The 14,853-nt window shown below is 42.1% G+C and overlaps 1 protein-coding gene across 6 annotated transcripts in view; it reads left to right on the forward strand.

The window, feature by feature from the left end:
* The window catches only part of AK4 (adenylate kinase 4), a 72,880-nt gene extending 58,318 nt beyond the window's left edge, over nt 1–14,562 (forward strand). For all 6 annotated transcript variants that reach the window (XM_033114627.1, XM_033114628.1, XM_033114629.1 and 3 more), the window contains 3 exons: nt 9,962–10,134; nt 11,944–12,062; nt 13,181–14,562. In XM_033114627.1, the coding sequence (XP_032970518.1) occupies nt 9,962–10,134; nt 11,944–12,062; nt 13,181–13,295 (407 nt within the window). In that variant the 3' untranslated portion in view covers nt 13,296–14,562. The remainder of the gene's footprint in view (nt 1–9,961; nt 10,135–11,943; nt 12,063–13,180) is intronic.
* Nucleotides 14,563–14,853: the final 291 nt, after the last annotated feature.

The following is a 14,853-nucleotide window of genomic DNA, read 5'->3' on the forward strand; positions in this document are numbered from 1 at the left end:
CCCATCCCCAGGGACTTTGTGGCCACTCCAGAGATTAGGGCACCACATCTGCCCTGAAAATTATATTATGCAAAGTTAGTCATTTTCAACTGTGTCTTTCATCTCTGTGATGCTTGGTTATTAATGGAAGTGAGTCATCCCTCAATGTCCTTTTTTCTTTTTTATCCTCTTCCCTTTCTCTCTTATGGATCACCCCCTCCTCCCTTATTCTTGACTTTTCCACTGTCCCCTCTGGAATCTTCTTTCCTTATACTTTTCTCCACCTTCCTTTCCACACACTCTAGCTCTTTGCAGAATGCTCTACCTTCTTCTGCCTTAAAGGAAACCTGGTCTCCCCTTAGGATGCTCCTTTCTTTCTTGTCTCTTCTGTTGTCAAGGAGACGCATTCTCCCACATGAAAACATCATATTGGGTGACGGTGGTGGCATGATTCTGTTTCCCCACTCTCTTTCATACTTTTATAAAAGCTCAAACATATCTTTGTCCTTCATGTTTTTGTGATCAGACTTGCGATTTGCCCTTTTACCTCCAGTCCCATGTTGCCTTCCTTTCTCTCTTTGCTCGTTTTGCCAACCCTCTCACCCTGCAGTTTACCCTGTGCTAGCCACCATTCTGGGATTTACATGTAGTAATATGCTTATTCCTCACAACAACTTTTTGGATTAGATATTATTGCCCTCATTTTATATGCACAGTGGTTGGGTACCCAGGGTCAGAGTGAGTCAGTGGCATAGCTGGACCTCAAATCCAGGCAGTTTGCCTCTAGAATCTGTATTCCTACCTGCTAAGCTATTTTTCCCTAGTCATGTGTTTCAAGTCATGTGCAATGATATTCATTATAGTCTGATTGCAAACAATGTAGGTGTCCGTCAGTAAGGGATTGGTTAAATTATGGTCCATCCAGACCATAGAGTACTCTGCAGTTATTAGAGTGAGAAAGCAGTATATACTGTGTACAGAAAAAATCTCCAAGATATATTAAAAGGAAAAAGCAAGGTACAGAGCATCTATGGGGAGAGAATCTGACATGTCCGTGCCTTCAGGTGGGCTCCCTGAAGCCACCAGGATTGGGGTTTCTCAGGTCATTCTGTAAGCTGACTGCTTAGTCACCAGGGGCAGGTAGTTCTCCCCATCTGAGAATTTGCTTCTCACATTCTTCAGTTTTCTACTCAGGAGGAAGACAGCATGGTGTGCGATTCTGGAGTCAGATAACACTTGGTTCACATCTAGATTCCTAAGTTATTAAACGTGTGGTCTTGGGCAAGTCACTTAACTTTTCTGAGCCTCCGTTTTTACAACTTTAAAATGGGGATGATGCCACCATTGCCGAATTATTGTGACTTTTGAGATAACATCTATTCATTCCACAAATATTTATTTGCTGCCTACTTTGTGCCCGACACTGTTCTAGGCACTAAGGATAATAGTTGTAAACAACTTTAAAAGATCTGCCCTCATTCAGCTTACATTCTGGTGGGAACAGAAGCACTCAACAATAAAGTCCAGAGGGGTGCCGGCAGCAGGGTGGAGGCTCCATTTAGCAGGATGTTAAGAGACATCCTCACTGATGAGACGCAGTTTGAGCCATGACGCGTGGGAGCTGAGAGCATACGTGGAAATCTGGAGCAAGAGTGTTCCAAGCAGAGGGAACATGAACTGCAAATGTCCGAGGTGGGAGTGGGCCTGCCTATTTCAAACAGCAGCAAGGATGTCGGTGGGGCTGATGCAGTGATGGAGAGGGACCTGAGGTGAGAGAGCTCCAGGAGCAAGGCAGGCCTTCGGAGGCCACTGCCAAGGGTTGGCTTTTTTCTGCGTATAATATATCTGGCACGTTGGGGATGCTCAACAAATAGTACCTGTGGTGATGAGGATGCTACCATGATGCTCTGCTCTTTCGGCAGAAGAAAAGTGGAGTGATCTTTTGGATTCTTTGAATTATTTTTTTATACCCCTGGAACAACAGCAGAGAATAGAAAGAGCACGTAAACCACCAGAGACCTGATACCTGGTATTAAATCCAAGTTCAGCCGTTGAACCTCACTGAATCCAAACTTACTCATCTGTTAAACTGAGGGTGGTAATTCCTGCCCTGCCCATGGGGATGAACTGAAGACGAAGAGATAAGTAAATGTATATAAATGCTTTGTAAATAGTAAACTCCAATATGTATGAAGCATAAAGACTGTTTGCTGAATTATCGTTGAACCGTGGACTTGGGAGCCATCCAGTCCAGCTTCTCCCAAGCAGAGGGGCCCCTTGTCTGTTTGAGTGCTTCTAGGAGTGGGGCACTCACTAGGAGAAAAGACTGCACGGCTCTACCTTTCTTGACTTGGATTCTGTGTTCCAGTGAAGGAAGCCCGCGTGTGGATGAGCTCCTTGGAAGCGTGTCCCATTGCTGCCTCAAGGTCTGTTGGTAGCTTAAGGCTGCAGCATCTTTGTGTGCTGATTTACCAGTCTATTTAACTTGAACCCAAATTAAAGCTTGTCATGATAGGTATTGAACTGGATCAGGAAAGTGGGTTTCAGGAGCTTTTACTCCTAAACAATGAGGTAGGTGACTGGAGAGGCAAGCAGATAACCCACAGAGTGGGAAGCTGTGCTGTGCCTGGGGTCTCAGCTGTGTTTAGCTCCCTTGCGAGTGGGTGGGGACCAGAATGTGGAGTCTGTGACAGAAGTCCTGAGCTGTAATTGTGACAGAAAGCACAGAGCCCCAGCAACTCCCAAGTTCTTAAAAATCTCAGATAAGTGATTCAGTATGGGCGAGTGGATTGGTGGATTGGGGGCCTCGCCTTCCAGCTGCCTTTTGAGGTGAACTGGGAAACCAGCTGAGCTCTAGGAGCCTCTACCAAGAACAACCACAGCCATTTATTGAGCACTCACTATGTGCTTAACACTTTGCATCTTAAACATTTTATAGAGATTGTCTCTTTCAATCGTCAACTGCCCTATGCAGTAGACATTACCATTTGTTGTGAGGTGAGCTGTGTTTCCCCCAAAGTCATGTGTTGGAATTTTAACCCCTAGGACCTCAGAATGTGACTCTATTTGGATTTATGGTCTTTAAAGAGGTAATTACATGTAAATAAAGTTATCAGCGTGCGCCCATAGTTAACATGACTGCTGCCCTTATGAGAAGAGGAAATTTGGATACAATCAGGAAAGACCCTGTGAAGACATAGGTTGAAAGATGGCCGTCTGCAAGGCGAAGAGAAAAAGCCTCAGAAGAAACGAACCCTGCTGACGTCTTGATCTCAGACGTCCAGCCTCTAGGACTATGAGAAAGTAAACTTCTGTTGTTTAAGCCACCTGGTTCTTTGCTATGGCAGCCCTCGCAAATTAATACACCCTTGTTTTACATCTGAGAAAACTGAGGAAAGAGAGATGACACAACTTACAGAAGTTCTCACAGTGGTGGCTGGATTGAGCTGGGATTGACATCCCTCTGTGTCTGATTCCAAAGCTTGTGCCCACAATGAACAGGTTATTTGACATCAGGTCCACTGTTCTCACTAATATTTCGTACTTTCTCCGCTGCCACACTTTTCTTTAGAGGTGAGATCCTGGACAGGAATGGTATAAACAGGTGACTTGAGTTAGGGGTTCAGCGAATCGGGAAGATTGGCCTCTGGGACGTCCCTTCTCAGTTCTCCCATGAACAGAGATGATGGAGATGCGTTCTTCGAAGTGGTTTGTACCTGCTTAGAAGTATGTGGAACTTATCCCCAAAATGGGCAGATAACAGGTACTTAATATAAGACTTCCACCGTTGCTGAGAAATTTGGTGGCTCCTAATCAGGGGGAAATACTAAAATTACCTGGGTAATTTAAAAAAAATACCCAAGTCCTGATCCTAGATGTTCCATTTTAGGAAGCCTGGGGTGGGGGGGGGGGGTGGAATCTGGGTGCCCATAACCTTTTGCCCTCCTTTTAAATCTTCCCTGGTAATTTTGATGTACCCCATCAGATGGGGAACCCATGAAGTGGTGGAATGACTCATTTCTGTTGGTACTTCTAAAACTGTTGAAATGGTTGCATTCCAATAATATTAACATCATAAAACTCTTCCATTTTAACTTCCCTTATTTACTCATAGACTTCTGTATTTTCCATGGTTCTTTCAACTTTAACATATTTTGAGGTTGGGAGGACATGATAAGAGCCATTGTCCTAACAGAAGACCTCTAAGCCACCAGAATTAATTATTCTGTGTGGTGTTAGTAGGTCTAAATGTAAGCCCACAATAGGTAGGCACAACCCAATATATTTTTGAAATCTGTTCCTTCTGAGGTCAGTTTTTTTTGAACACAGTTGCATTTTCCACCCATTCCTCCAGATGGCCCCAGAATTCAGGAACAGTTGGGAAGCTGACCAGACTGGCTTATAGCCTCATCAGTTAGGGAAACATTAGCCAATAGGATTTGAGCTTTTATAATAATTGTTGGAAGAACTGTTATGTTCTCTTTTAGAGCTCCCTGTTCTTTCCTACTGCTGTTCTCAGCTCTCAACCTCTATCCAAAGGATACAGAACAATGTGTTCTTGTCAGGGCAGTGGCTAGTGATGCTAGAACGCAAGGCCTAAGAATTCAGGTCTTTTAACAACAGGATCTCTAAAAGTCTTTGTGCACACTTGTCAGTAAAAATGTTTAGTTCACGTCTTCAATATATAGATATTTATGTACAAATTACGTGTTGTACAACTTTATTAATATATACCTTATAAAATGTGCCCTCAAATAGAAACTTTAAAAGCATGAGCAAAAAAATACAGTAGAAGTTCTATGATCTTCTTTCTGTGCTCCAGTGAGGGTCACTTTGGAAGCTGCTGCTTTAGAAAATGACGTTTTTTGAACAGGGACTGGGGAAAGAGCATAGAGATTGATCTTGGGGTGGTTTTGGCTGCAGGCATCTTTCTAATTCCTGTTGTTGTCTTGTAGCTTTAGTGCAGAGGGTGTTTATACAGGGAAAGGCAGGACCTGGAAATCAGTGAGAGAGATTGCCTTTATATGGAAGGTTCAGTGCCCTCTCATTGCGGGAATTTCAGTGTAGAATGTGCCAGGCATAGTCCCAGAGGGTAAAAACAGGAGTAAGACAAGTCTTAAATCTCCATCTCAAGAAGCTCATTAGGGCCAGACTCTGGTGGACAGTGTAGGGGAAGTCAGGCTAAAGTTGACTGATAGACTTAGCGTCGTGCCCAGGCCCTCTTTGTGTTCTGTAGCAGGCACAGTCTGAGCTATAGTGATCTGTTGGGGGAAGGGAGGCAGAGAAAAGGTTCTACCCTGTTTCCCCGAAAATCAGACCAAGCCGGATAATCAGCTCTACTGCGTCTTTTGGAGCAAAAATTAATATAAGACCTGGTCTTATTTTACTGTAATATAAGATCGGAAATATAATATAATGTAATATAATATAATATACTGGGTCATATATTAATTATTGCTCCAAAAGACGCATTAGAGCTGATTGGCTGGCTAGGTCTTATTTTCGGGGAAACACAGTAGTAGAGGGTGTGTGTAATACTAAAAAGGTATTTGATGGGAAAGATAAAGGAGGCATGGTTTTATCTGAACTCTCCTGAGAGTCCTTCCCCACCCTTCACTCTGTGTAGCCATAGACTGAATTGAGCCTTGAGGGACCAAATCTTGCTCCTTGGTGACTCAGATAGCATCACATCGTTATCTGTCTGGTAGCTGTCATATCTTTGGGGCTCAAGAATACACCCAGGTGCTATAAAGCCCCAATTCTAAAATTCAGTTTGTTTTTGAACTTAATAATCGAGAGAAGTTGCTTAATAAATTGATATTAAAGCAATTAAACCATTCCATAATAGAAGGAAGGTTACACATTGAGTTTACAGAGCTCAAAAGAGTCATATAATTTTTCTTTTTAATTTGGGGGAATACTGGGGGACAGTGTGTTTCTCCAGAGACTTACCCTTCAATCTAGTTGTGGACGGCGCAGCTCAGCTCCAAGTCCAGTTGCCGTTTTCAATCTTCAGTTGCCCACCATCCCATGTGGGAATTGAACCAGCCACCTTGTTTTCGAGAGTCGGTGCTCTAACCAACTGAGCCATCCGGCTGCCCCTCCGGCAGCTCAGCGGCAGCTTGTTGTCCTTCAATCTAGTTGTGGAGGGCGCAGCTCACTGGCCCATGTGGGAATCGAACTGGCAACCCTGTTGTTCAGAGCTCGTGCTCTAACCAACTGAGTCGTCCGGCCGTCCCGAGCCATATAATTTTATGGAATTAAATTGGGATTTTAAAATAAGGCAAACGGATCAAATAAGTATGGTCATGGAATGGAAAACTAGAAAACAACTACCCTAGTGTTCCACTTAAATGTTTGCCCACTGTGCCAGGCATTGCTCCCACCCAAGGCTAAGGCTAAGGTTTCCATGGTATACTTGATCTCAGGCAAATACAATTTGACCTTTCACGTCCCCAAATGTCAAATAGGCATAACCTGATCTAACAGAAATTATGTTGAGATTTCAAAAAAAATCGAGTAGTTAGCGATACTTTATTTAAAGGCAACATTTGTTTTCATTCTGAAAATCCTGTGCGCTCAATTAGAAATGGTAGAAGAGCAGAAAACAATCCTGTCTTTTCACTGCAAAGAAAATCACCATGAACATACTTTCCAGCATAATTTCCCAACATGCGGGTGCCTTTATGTGAAGAGGATGCTTAGTCAGAGCCATTGTGGGAGGACGGATGGCTGGGCGGCTGTTGGCACATGAGCCTGGGCAGGATCAGAAATACCAATTTCTCTGTTGAAACCAGCCTGATTGCAAGATGGATCATAAGAGGACACCTAGGAGAATGTGAAAGCAGTTTCTTCTGATGCTATCTTGTAATGCTGGAACAATCCTTTTGCCTGGTGGGCACATGTGCATACCTTGGGTTAGGCACATGATAGCTAGCGAACTGAGATGTAACCTGCAAGATAAGCCTTTCCCCACGTCTGTTTGAACTTGTTCTATCTTGTCTTAAGGGTAGAGCTGAAACGTGCCCCAGGTTTGCTTCTCTCTTTTCTCAGGTCCCTTTGGGAAGAGATGCAACTTAATTTGTATCCCTTCTGTAATACACAACATCAAAAGTTAGACACCAGGGACATTGGTTAGTTTACCTGAATGGAGAAATCAGAAAGTAAACTCCAAGGGAAGCCTAGAACAAACCATGTGTACTGCAAGTCAGTGTTAATTTTTTCTAATGCATTGCAGAGCAATCCTTTTGTCAGATTCAATAAAAACAAATTATTAGAAAAATTAAAAGGAAAAACCCAAATTCAAGCCCAAATTTTAGATTCAACAGATTTAAAAGTACTCTGTGGAATTGCGATACAATTCCTAAGTGCTTTTTCTTGTTTCTATACTTACTGTGACCCAGACTTGCACTGGACCTTAGAGCACAGGTTGAATTTTCTAAGATGTAGGGAACGGATAACTTCTGATGGATTTGCAACCTTGATGCAAAGTATAAGCAAGTTCATCAGGGCATAAAGGGTATTGCAATGGCCAAGACAGAAAAGTCTCTTTTCTCAGGGAGTGAGGTAGGGATAGAAAATAAATAAATACTAATAAATTGTTTATAGTGATAAATGGAAAATAAAGAGTAATAAGATAGAAAATGGGAGGAGAATGGGGCTATTTTAAACATATTAGTTCAAGTAGTCTCACTGAGAAGTTACATATATGTACATATCCCAAATTATAAAGAGTCAGATATTCAGAGATCTGCAGGAAGAACATTCTGGGCAGAGGACAGCAAGTGCAAAGGCCCTGGGGTAGTGGTATCTTTGACACATTCAAAGATAGAAGTGTTAGTGAGACCTACAGAGAGCCAAATTGAAAGTAAGTTGATGTGGCCAAAGTTATCTTTGGGCTTCATGTCGATTGATACTGGATAAAAGACTAAATTAGGGAAGTGTAGATAAGGAAAAAGGTGAAACTGTGGGAACAGTTGAGTTGGGTTGCAACTGGGAAATATGTAGGATCCAGGAAAATCAGGAATGTCATCCATGTCTTAGCCCAGAGTCCTACTGTGTGGAAAGGGGAGGGCAAAGGAGGCCTGTTTCTTTAGGGAAAAAATGCTAAATGAGGAGCCTGGGAGGGATGGGGTTTGGAGAGAGGGGCCTGGCCTCATGGATAGGCAACAAGGAAGGCTTTTAAAGGTGTATTGGAGGGAGTTTTCAGTAGCAGTTGGTACCTGAAGCAGGGCCTAGAGACAACCTGTTGGTGGATTTGTCACATTTAACTCAGCAAGCACTCTGAAATCAACTTGCCATTCACACCACTTTGGGATTTCAACAGAGTGCAGCACAGTCGTGGATATTTATGTTTGAACCACTGACTTCCTGCAGTAGGAAAAGGAATCCTTCAAATGTTAAGTGTGTTAGGGCCCTGAATTTACATTGCTGTCTTGATACTTCCCATGATGGAAGGGCGGAGATAGGTCCTTATCGAAAGTGATTTAAAAGTGTCTCTTCTGAAGGTTGCACTTTCTATTATGCTTTCCACCAGGTCTCCATCCTGGCTCTTCTACTTAAATTTAAAGGACATTTTTTTTTTAAGTGATATTAGATACAGTAAGGTTTTCAACAGCAGGCAACCTGAAGTGATCTATTGAGGAAAAAGATACTTCAGCCACACATGGACATACATTTAAAACAGGTCAATCCCTGGGAAAATATTTTAATTTGGAGTCACCCTAACTCCTGAAGTTACCTAGATTTTGTGCTTAAAGAAAAAAAAGGAAGTGATGCCTATGAACACAAATTTCAATTTTCATACTTATTTTCCCACATGTGGAAAACCAGGCTGAATTTATAAGTTTTTCAGTAACCAAATAGTTTTAAAAGCACCAGTTCTTTTTGAGAGTGGACTTTTGCTCACCTTAAAGTGCAGGCTCAGCTGAAACCTGAGTGAAGGATACTACTTTAATTGATTTTTGACTCTTAAAAAGAATACACACGCATTACACACACACACACACACACACACACACACACACACACACACACGAGGTCTGACAAGTCTGCGAACTTATCCTAGAAAAAGTGCTACATACCTCGTTGCTGAATATCAGTATGGTCACCTTTGGCGTACTCCCCTTGGGAAGCTATGCACTGACTCCAGTGCCTAGTGCACCCTTCAAAGTAATTTGGGAACTCTCTTTCTGGAATGGCCATCAGTGATGTCCTGAATGTCATCAAAATGTCTTCCTTTCAATATTTCCTTTATCTTTGGGTAAAGAAAGAAGTCACTGGGGGCCAGATCAGGTGAGTAGGGAGGGTGTTCCAATACAGTTATTTGTTTATTGGCTAAAAAACCCTCACAGACAGTGCTGTGTGAGCTGGTGCATTGTCGTGATGCAAGAGCCATGAATTATTGGCAAAAAGTTCAGGTCGTCTAACTTTTTCACGTAGCCTTTTCAGCACTTGCAAATAGTAAACTTGGTTAACTGCTTGTCTAGTTGGTACAAATTCATAATGAATAATCCCTCTGATATCAAAAAAGGTTAGAAGCATCCTTGCAACAAGTTCACGAACTTAACTGTCAGACCTTCGTGTGTGTGTGTGTGTGTGTGTGTGTGTGTGTGTGTGTGTGGTGCATGTACGTGTAGTAACCTAAGAATAATATAAAGTTTTATAGCAGAAAGGACACAAATTCTGACCCTTTGCTTCTTGAACAGAAGAGGACATGGAGGTGCTGTCACTTGCCCAAGGTCGCACAGGTAGTTAAGAGCAAAGCCGAGGCTGGAGCTGGGACTAGTCCAGCAATCTTTAGTTCGTGCACTCTACTTTTAGTATGTAACTCCTTACCCTTTGAATATTACAAATGCTGGAACCACATGATAAAGTAGCATATTTTCTTCTAATATTCAATTTTGGAGGTAGATAATATTTCAACAACTAATGGGAACTGAGAAATGTCTTGCATTTGATATGTTTTGTTTTTGGCATTTAGGTTTTCCTAGGACATTAGTTCAGGCGGAAGCCCTGGACAGAATCTGTGACCTGGATATAGTGATCACTCTGAACATTCCATTTGAAACACTCAAAGATCGGCTCAGCCGACGTTGGATCCACCTACCTAGTGGGAGGGTCTATAACCTGGACTTCAATCCACCTCATGTACAAGTAAGAATGCCCAACATACTCTCACAGACTGACCAGAAAGAGGCAAAATATTTCCATGGACAAGTGGGTAACAGATATGAAGACTGTTCAAAAAAAAAGCAAATGTACTTAGCCAACAAATATTTAAAATTTTCATTCACTAGTAGTCAGGGAATGCAAATTAAAGTTTATAACGTTGATTGCTGGTTGGGATCTGGGAAAAATGGTACTCTCATTTTGATTACGAATATGCAATATTAAGTCTTTTCAAAAAGCAACCTGGCAGCCACCATTAAGGATGCCTTCCCAGCTCCTGGGTGCCATAGGTTCAGTTAAGTTTCAATGTTTTTTTCATTTTGGCTGAGCACTAAATGCCTTTTGAAGTCTTCCTTTTAAAATGTAAGTGGTTCTTGAATCCCTTTATTAGATCTTTTCTCTTTTCCATCCCAAGAAGCTAGTACAGGAAAAAAGAAGAAAAATGAATGGGGATAAAAAGAGAGTTCTGCATATGCACTGATGTCCAGCACAGATGCTTCACATTTTGGTGTGCCTAGACCTGCTTTTGTAAAGATTCTCATAAAGTTTGAGAAGCTTTAATACTGACTTGCTTTCCAAAGACGGGGGTTTCCTAAAAGCACCTGCAGTTATAATGCTACTTATGCTATTTCCAAAGGCAGCAGTGAAAGTGCTTGTCTGGGCCAACTCCACCAGCCGATGCTGTTGCCCTAGCATCCTTCTGCTCTTTCTGGATGGTCCTCTCAAGTCCTGAAGATGACTTCTGAGCTTTGCAGCCATAAGTAAAATAAAGGAGGGGAGTGGGTGATGAACAGCTTCTCTCATCCCCATCTCTCCTGTTATGTCAGGGTAACAGCCATGGGATTCACATGTGATAATTGTGTGGCTCACCAATAAATCGTAAGTGTAAGTTATGTACCCAAAGCTCTGAGCTGTAATGGAATTTTAGTGCGTTTCAAATTTATAGCCAGTTTCTGATTTTTCAATTGAGTTGACTGGGACTTTGGTTCTGCTCTAGCCTGCCTTTTGACAGATTTATTTCTTTTGACTATCTTCCCTGGTGGGTAATAACCATGGACAATGGGAGGCAAAATTCTGATCCATCCAATTTGCTATTTAGAAGCATGGTTCCTGAGGAGGCTAAAATACATTGAAAATCTGTTTTGTCTTTATTTCCAATTGCAGTTTTTCAGTTCTCAGATTGTTTGTTCCTGATTATTGTGTATCAATGGTTCATGCCTATTTTAATTCACGCTTACATAACTTATTATTCGATTTAATAAAATAACCTGAGTAGATTAATCTCAGAAAAGCTACAGGATAGAATTTGAGAGTTAGCAGAGACAGGACTGAATTACCTTCTCCTAGATTAGTGTTTTCCTAAGTATTCCAGTTGGTTCTTTGAGACATGTTGTTTTCTATATTAAGAACTCAGGCTTTAGAAAGAAAGTCAGTTTTAGGAAGAAGCCGAGGGCCAGAGTGACGTCGTCTAACGGTTGCTTGTTGCCGGGGGAGGCTGTATTGGAACTGAAGCTGTGAGTTGAAGGTATCATTGATCAACAGCGCTGGAACATGTGTGGAAAGGCCCGAGAAGTTAATAAAGGTCTAATGTCTGTTCTTATGAAATAAAGTTAACATGCTGTTAAGAGTGCTATTTTTTTTTCCAAGTACCTCCACCATAACCATTGTTACCCAGGCCTAACTCATTGTGTGGTAGGAATCAAAGGTGAACATGTGCTTTTTGCACAGGAAAGTTTTTACCTGTGGAGTGGCCCAACTGTTGCCCGTATTAACTGGTTTCTCTGGTATTTGTAGGGGATTGATGATGTCACGGGTGAACCATTAGTCCAGCAGGAGGATGATAAACCTGAAGCAGTTGCGGCCAGACTACGACAGTACAAGGATGTGGCAAAGCCAGTCATCGAATTATACAAGTGAGTGTGCTTCAGCGTTTTCATGGCAGCTGGCCCCCAAGGAAGGTGTGGAGACTGGTGGGAAGGGCCTTGGGCTGATGTAGGGTAGGTAGTGTTTCTATCGGCCAGATAAGCCCCAAAGGCCCAGCACAGCGCCAGAGGTCAGATGAAATGCTCCAGTTGTTTGTAGGGATAAGACCCCGTACTTTCATGCTGAAACCTTATAAGCTCTGAAACCTGATTGTCTCTGTCTGTTTGGTAGTAAATTGCACCTAGACTTACTTTCATTTTGCTTTTTAAGTGGCCGAAATAATTGTTTCCATTTTGACATCCCACATGTCTTATTTGGATAGTATATTAGAAGGGACTTTCTGGCCTACATGTGTCTAGGAGTTTAACAAAAGCTAACACTGTAAGCTGCAGATTGCAAATTCAGATGGCTGGAAGGGCCAGGCAGGTGTTGCAACTGAGCTCTTCTGCTGCTCCTGCCAATTGTCAACACGGGGCAGTCAGGCACAATATGACCAGTGATCTCTGTCTTTCAAGAGAAGCAGAAATCTGGCTTGCTGTGCAGAAAAAAAAAAAAATCCCAATTTTTATATTGGCAACAAATTAATTTATTTAATTCAAAACTTTCAGCAGCATGCAGCCAAACCAAACCCACATGCAGACGGCACTCAGGACAGCAGTTTGCAGCCTCTGCTATAATCCCCTTTTGACCTGTAGCCCTCAAATAGTTTAGCAAGCCTTTCAATCAAAGGTTCCTAATCAGATTATTATGATTCATCCCGTATTTCATGATCATGGCAAGTAATAAACGTTTTACAGTACCAAATTTTGTCAATGATTTGATTTTCAAGTGTGTAGTGAGGCAGATTTGTGATTGTCCCCAAAGAGTGATGTCGAAGAAAAGGTGGCATCATGACAAGTATGCCAGAATTGCAAAAGCTATGATTTATTTAGCTATCCCCAATGGGGCGGGGGTGTTAATACATTTGAAGGGGCTGTTTGGCACGTAGCATTGTGTAATAGAGACCATGAGATCATGCTTGCGTTATACCCAGGATCTTCATCCGCCCTAATATTGTGTTAAAAGGAAATCTAAAATGCCTTTTGTTGTGTTGGACTTTGTTTTGCAGGAGCCGAGGCGTGCTCCACCAATTTTCTGGAACGGAGACTAACAAAATCTGGCCTTATGTTTACACGCTTTTCTCGAACAAGATCACACCTATTCAGTCCAAAGAAGCATACTGAGCCCGCCCAGTGGAAGAACTAGGAAGATGCGGTCATTCTTTCAATTGTATGTGTAGTACTGGTGCTGTGCCCCAATTAGAAGCTAGTGGAGATAGTCTGCAACATCTTTTCTAGTTTAAATGGTGAACTGATATGAAAACTAATGAGTAGAAAGAGTTGATGAAGAGGCTCTTCTCTGCCTTTCAAAGGAAGGGTGACCTACACATGTTTAAGATGTCTCTGCACCTGTCTCAAGCCCTTCACAAGAAAGCAAGTGCAGGCTGGACTTCAGCGGTGTCTAACCCCAGCGCTAGCTGATTTTTGACAGTCCTGTGGTTGCCACAGTAGCCTTTTTACAGTGATGGTGGTGGTCTCTGGTTCTCTCCATCCCCTAAAGGCTGTTGAACCATAGCCCCAGCTGGCCTGAGAATGCCAAGGGTTGTAGCCTGGGCTTTGTCCCATGTTCTCTGGGATGTGTCCCTTTGGTGACAACGGATTGAAGCCAGTTGCTCTCAGTGGTCACTTCTTTGACTTGGACTGTGTCCACAATTCACTTTTCCTGTTTGCAGTGACACCTTCTTTTCTGCAAACACATTCCGTAGACTCTCCTTTTCAGACATCCTGGATTGAACAGATTTGGCTTCTGCTATTTTTATTAAACTGTATTTTTTGACATCTGTTTTCTCCCTTCCTAGGCTAGTAAGTAATACAGATAGTTACTGTTTTCATCCCTCTGAAATGCCTTTCTAAGACTGAAAGCTAGAGGACGATGTCAAATCACTTCACGCACCAGGAACTGAGCTATGCAGAGCGTCTACGTAAAGTGCTGGTCAGACTCTCATAGGTGGACACTGCTCCTTTCTTTTATTGTGGAAAAATAAAATTCTCAGAGTCTTTGGGAAATCCTCCAAAAAAAAGAAGAAATGTTCACCTTCAGAAGTGTTAAAAGATAATATCTTATGTATAGGTTTAATAAGACCATATGGAATTACTGGACTAAAAGAATAGTGTAGCTTTTTATTCAAGACAGAAAAACTGTATTTTGAAAGTGCTGCTAAATGTTGATGCTGAGAGTGTTTTCCTCCTGTGACTGACCCAAGCATATTATAAATAGCTGGTGAAAGCCATGGAGCCTGGGAGGTTGAGGGAACATGTTGCACTAGCTGTGCCTGGACTAAGTACGACAGCTTTACAATTATGACAAAACAAAATCTTCCTTTTTTCCCCCCTGTTCCAAAGATTCTTTCTGTAGGGTGGCCATTAAGTCTAGAAATATGGATAATACTATTTCTGTATAGTAATATCAATAAACCATTTATTAAGGATTTGCTTGGTTTCCAGACTTGGCGGCCACCTTGTATAATTCTTGCTCTCCTCTGGAAAGGACAATGAAATTTATTCCTGTTGCCTTAAAAATGAATATCCCTCTTCATGTATCATGATTATCCCCAGGAAGGGTCCTTTACTATTCCTGGGAGTGACTTCAGTGTCATCATTGCCTTTGGAGTTTTGGGGAAAGGTTATAGGAAGTGGAAAATGGTCTGCTCCTTGGTTCCATACTCTCTCTACTCTTCCAGCC

Source organism: Rhinolophus ferrumequinum, chromosome 9, assembly GCF_004115265.2.
Source record: "Rhinolophus ferrumequinum isolate MPI-CBG mRhiFer1 chromosome 9, mRhiFer1_v1.p, whole genome shotgun sequence".
NCBI lineage: Eukaryota > Metazoa > Chordata > Mammalia > Chiroptera > Rhinolophidae > Rhinolophus > Rhinolophus ferrumequinum.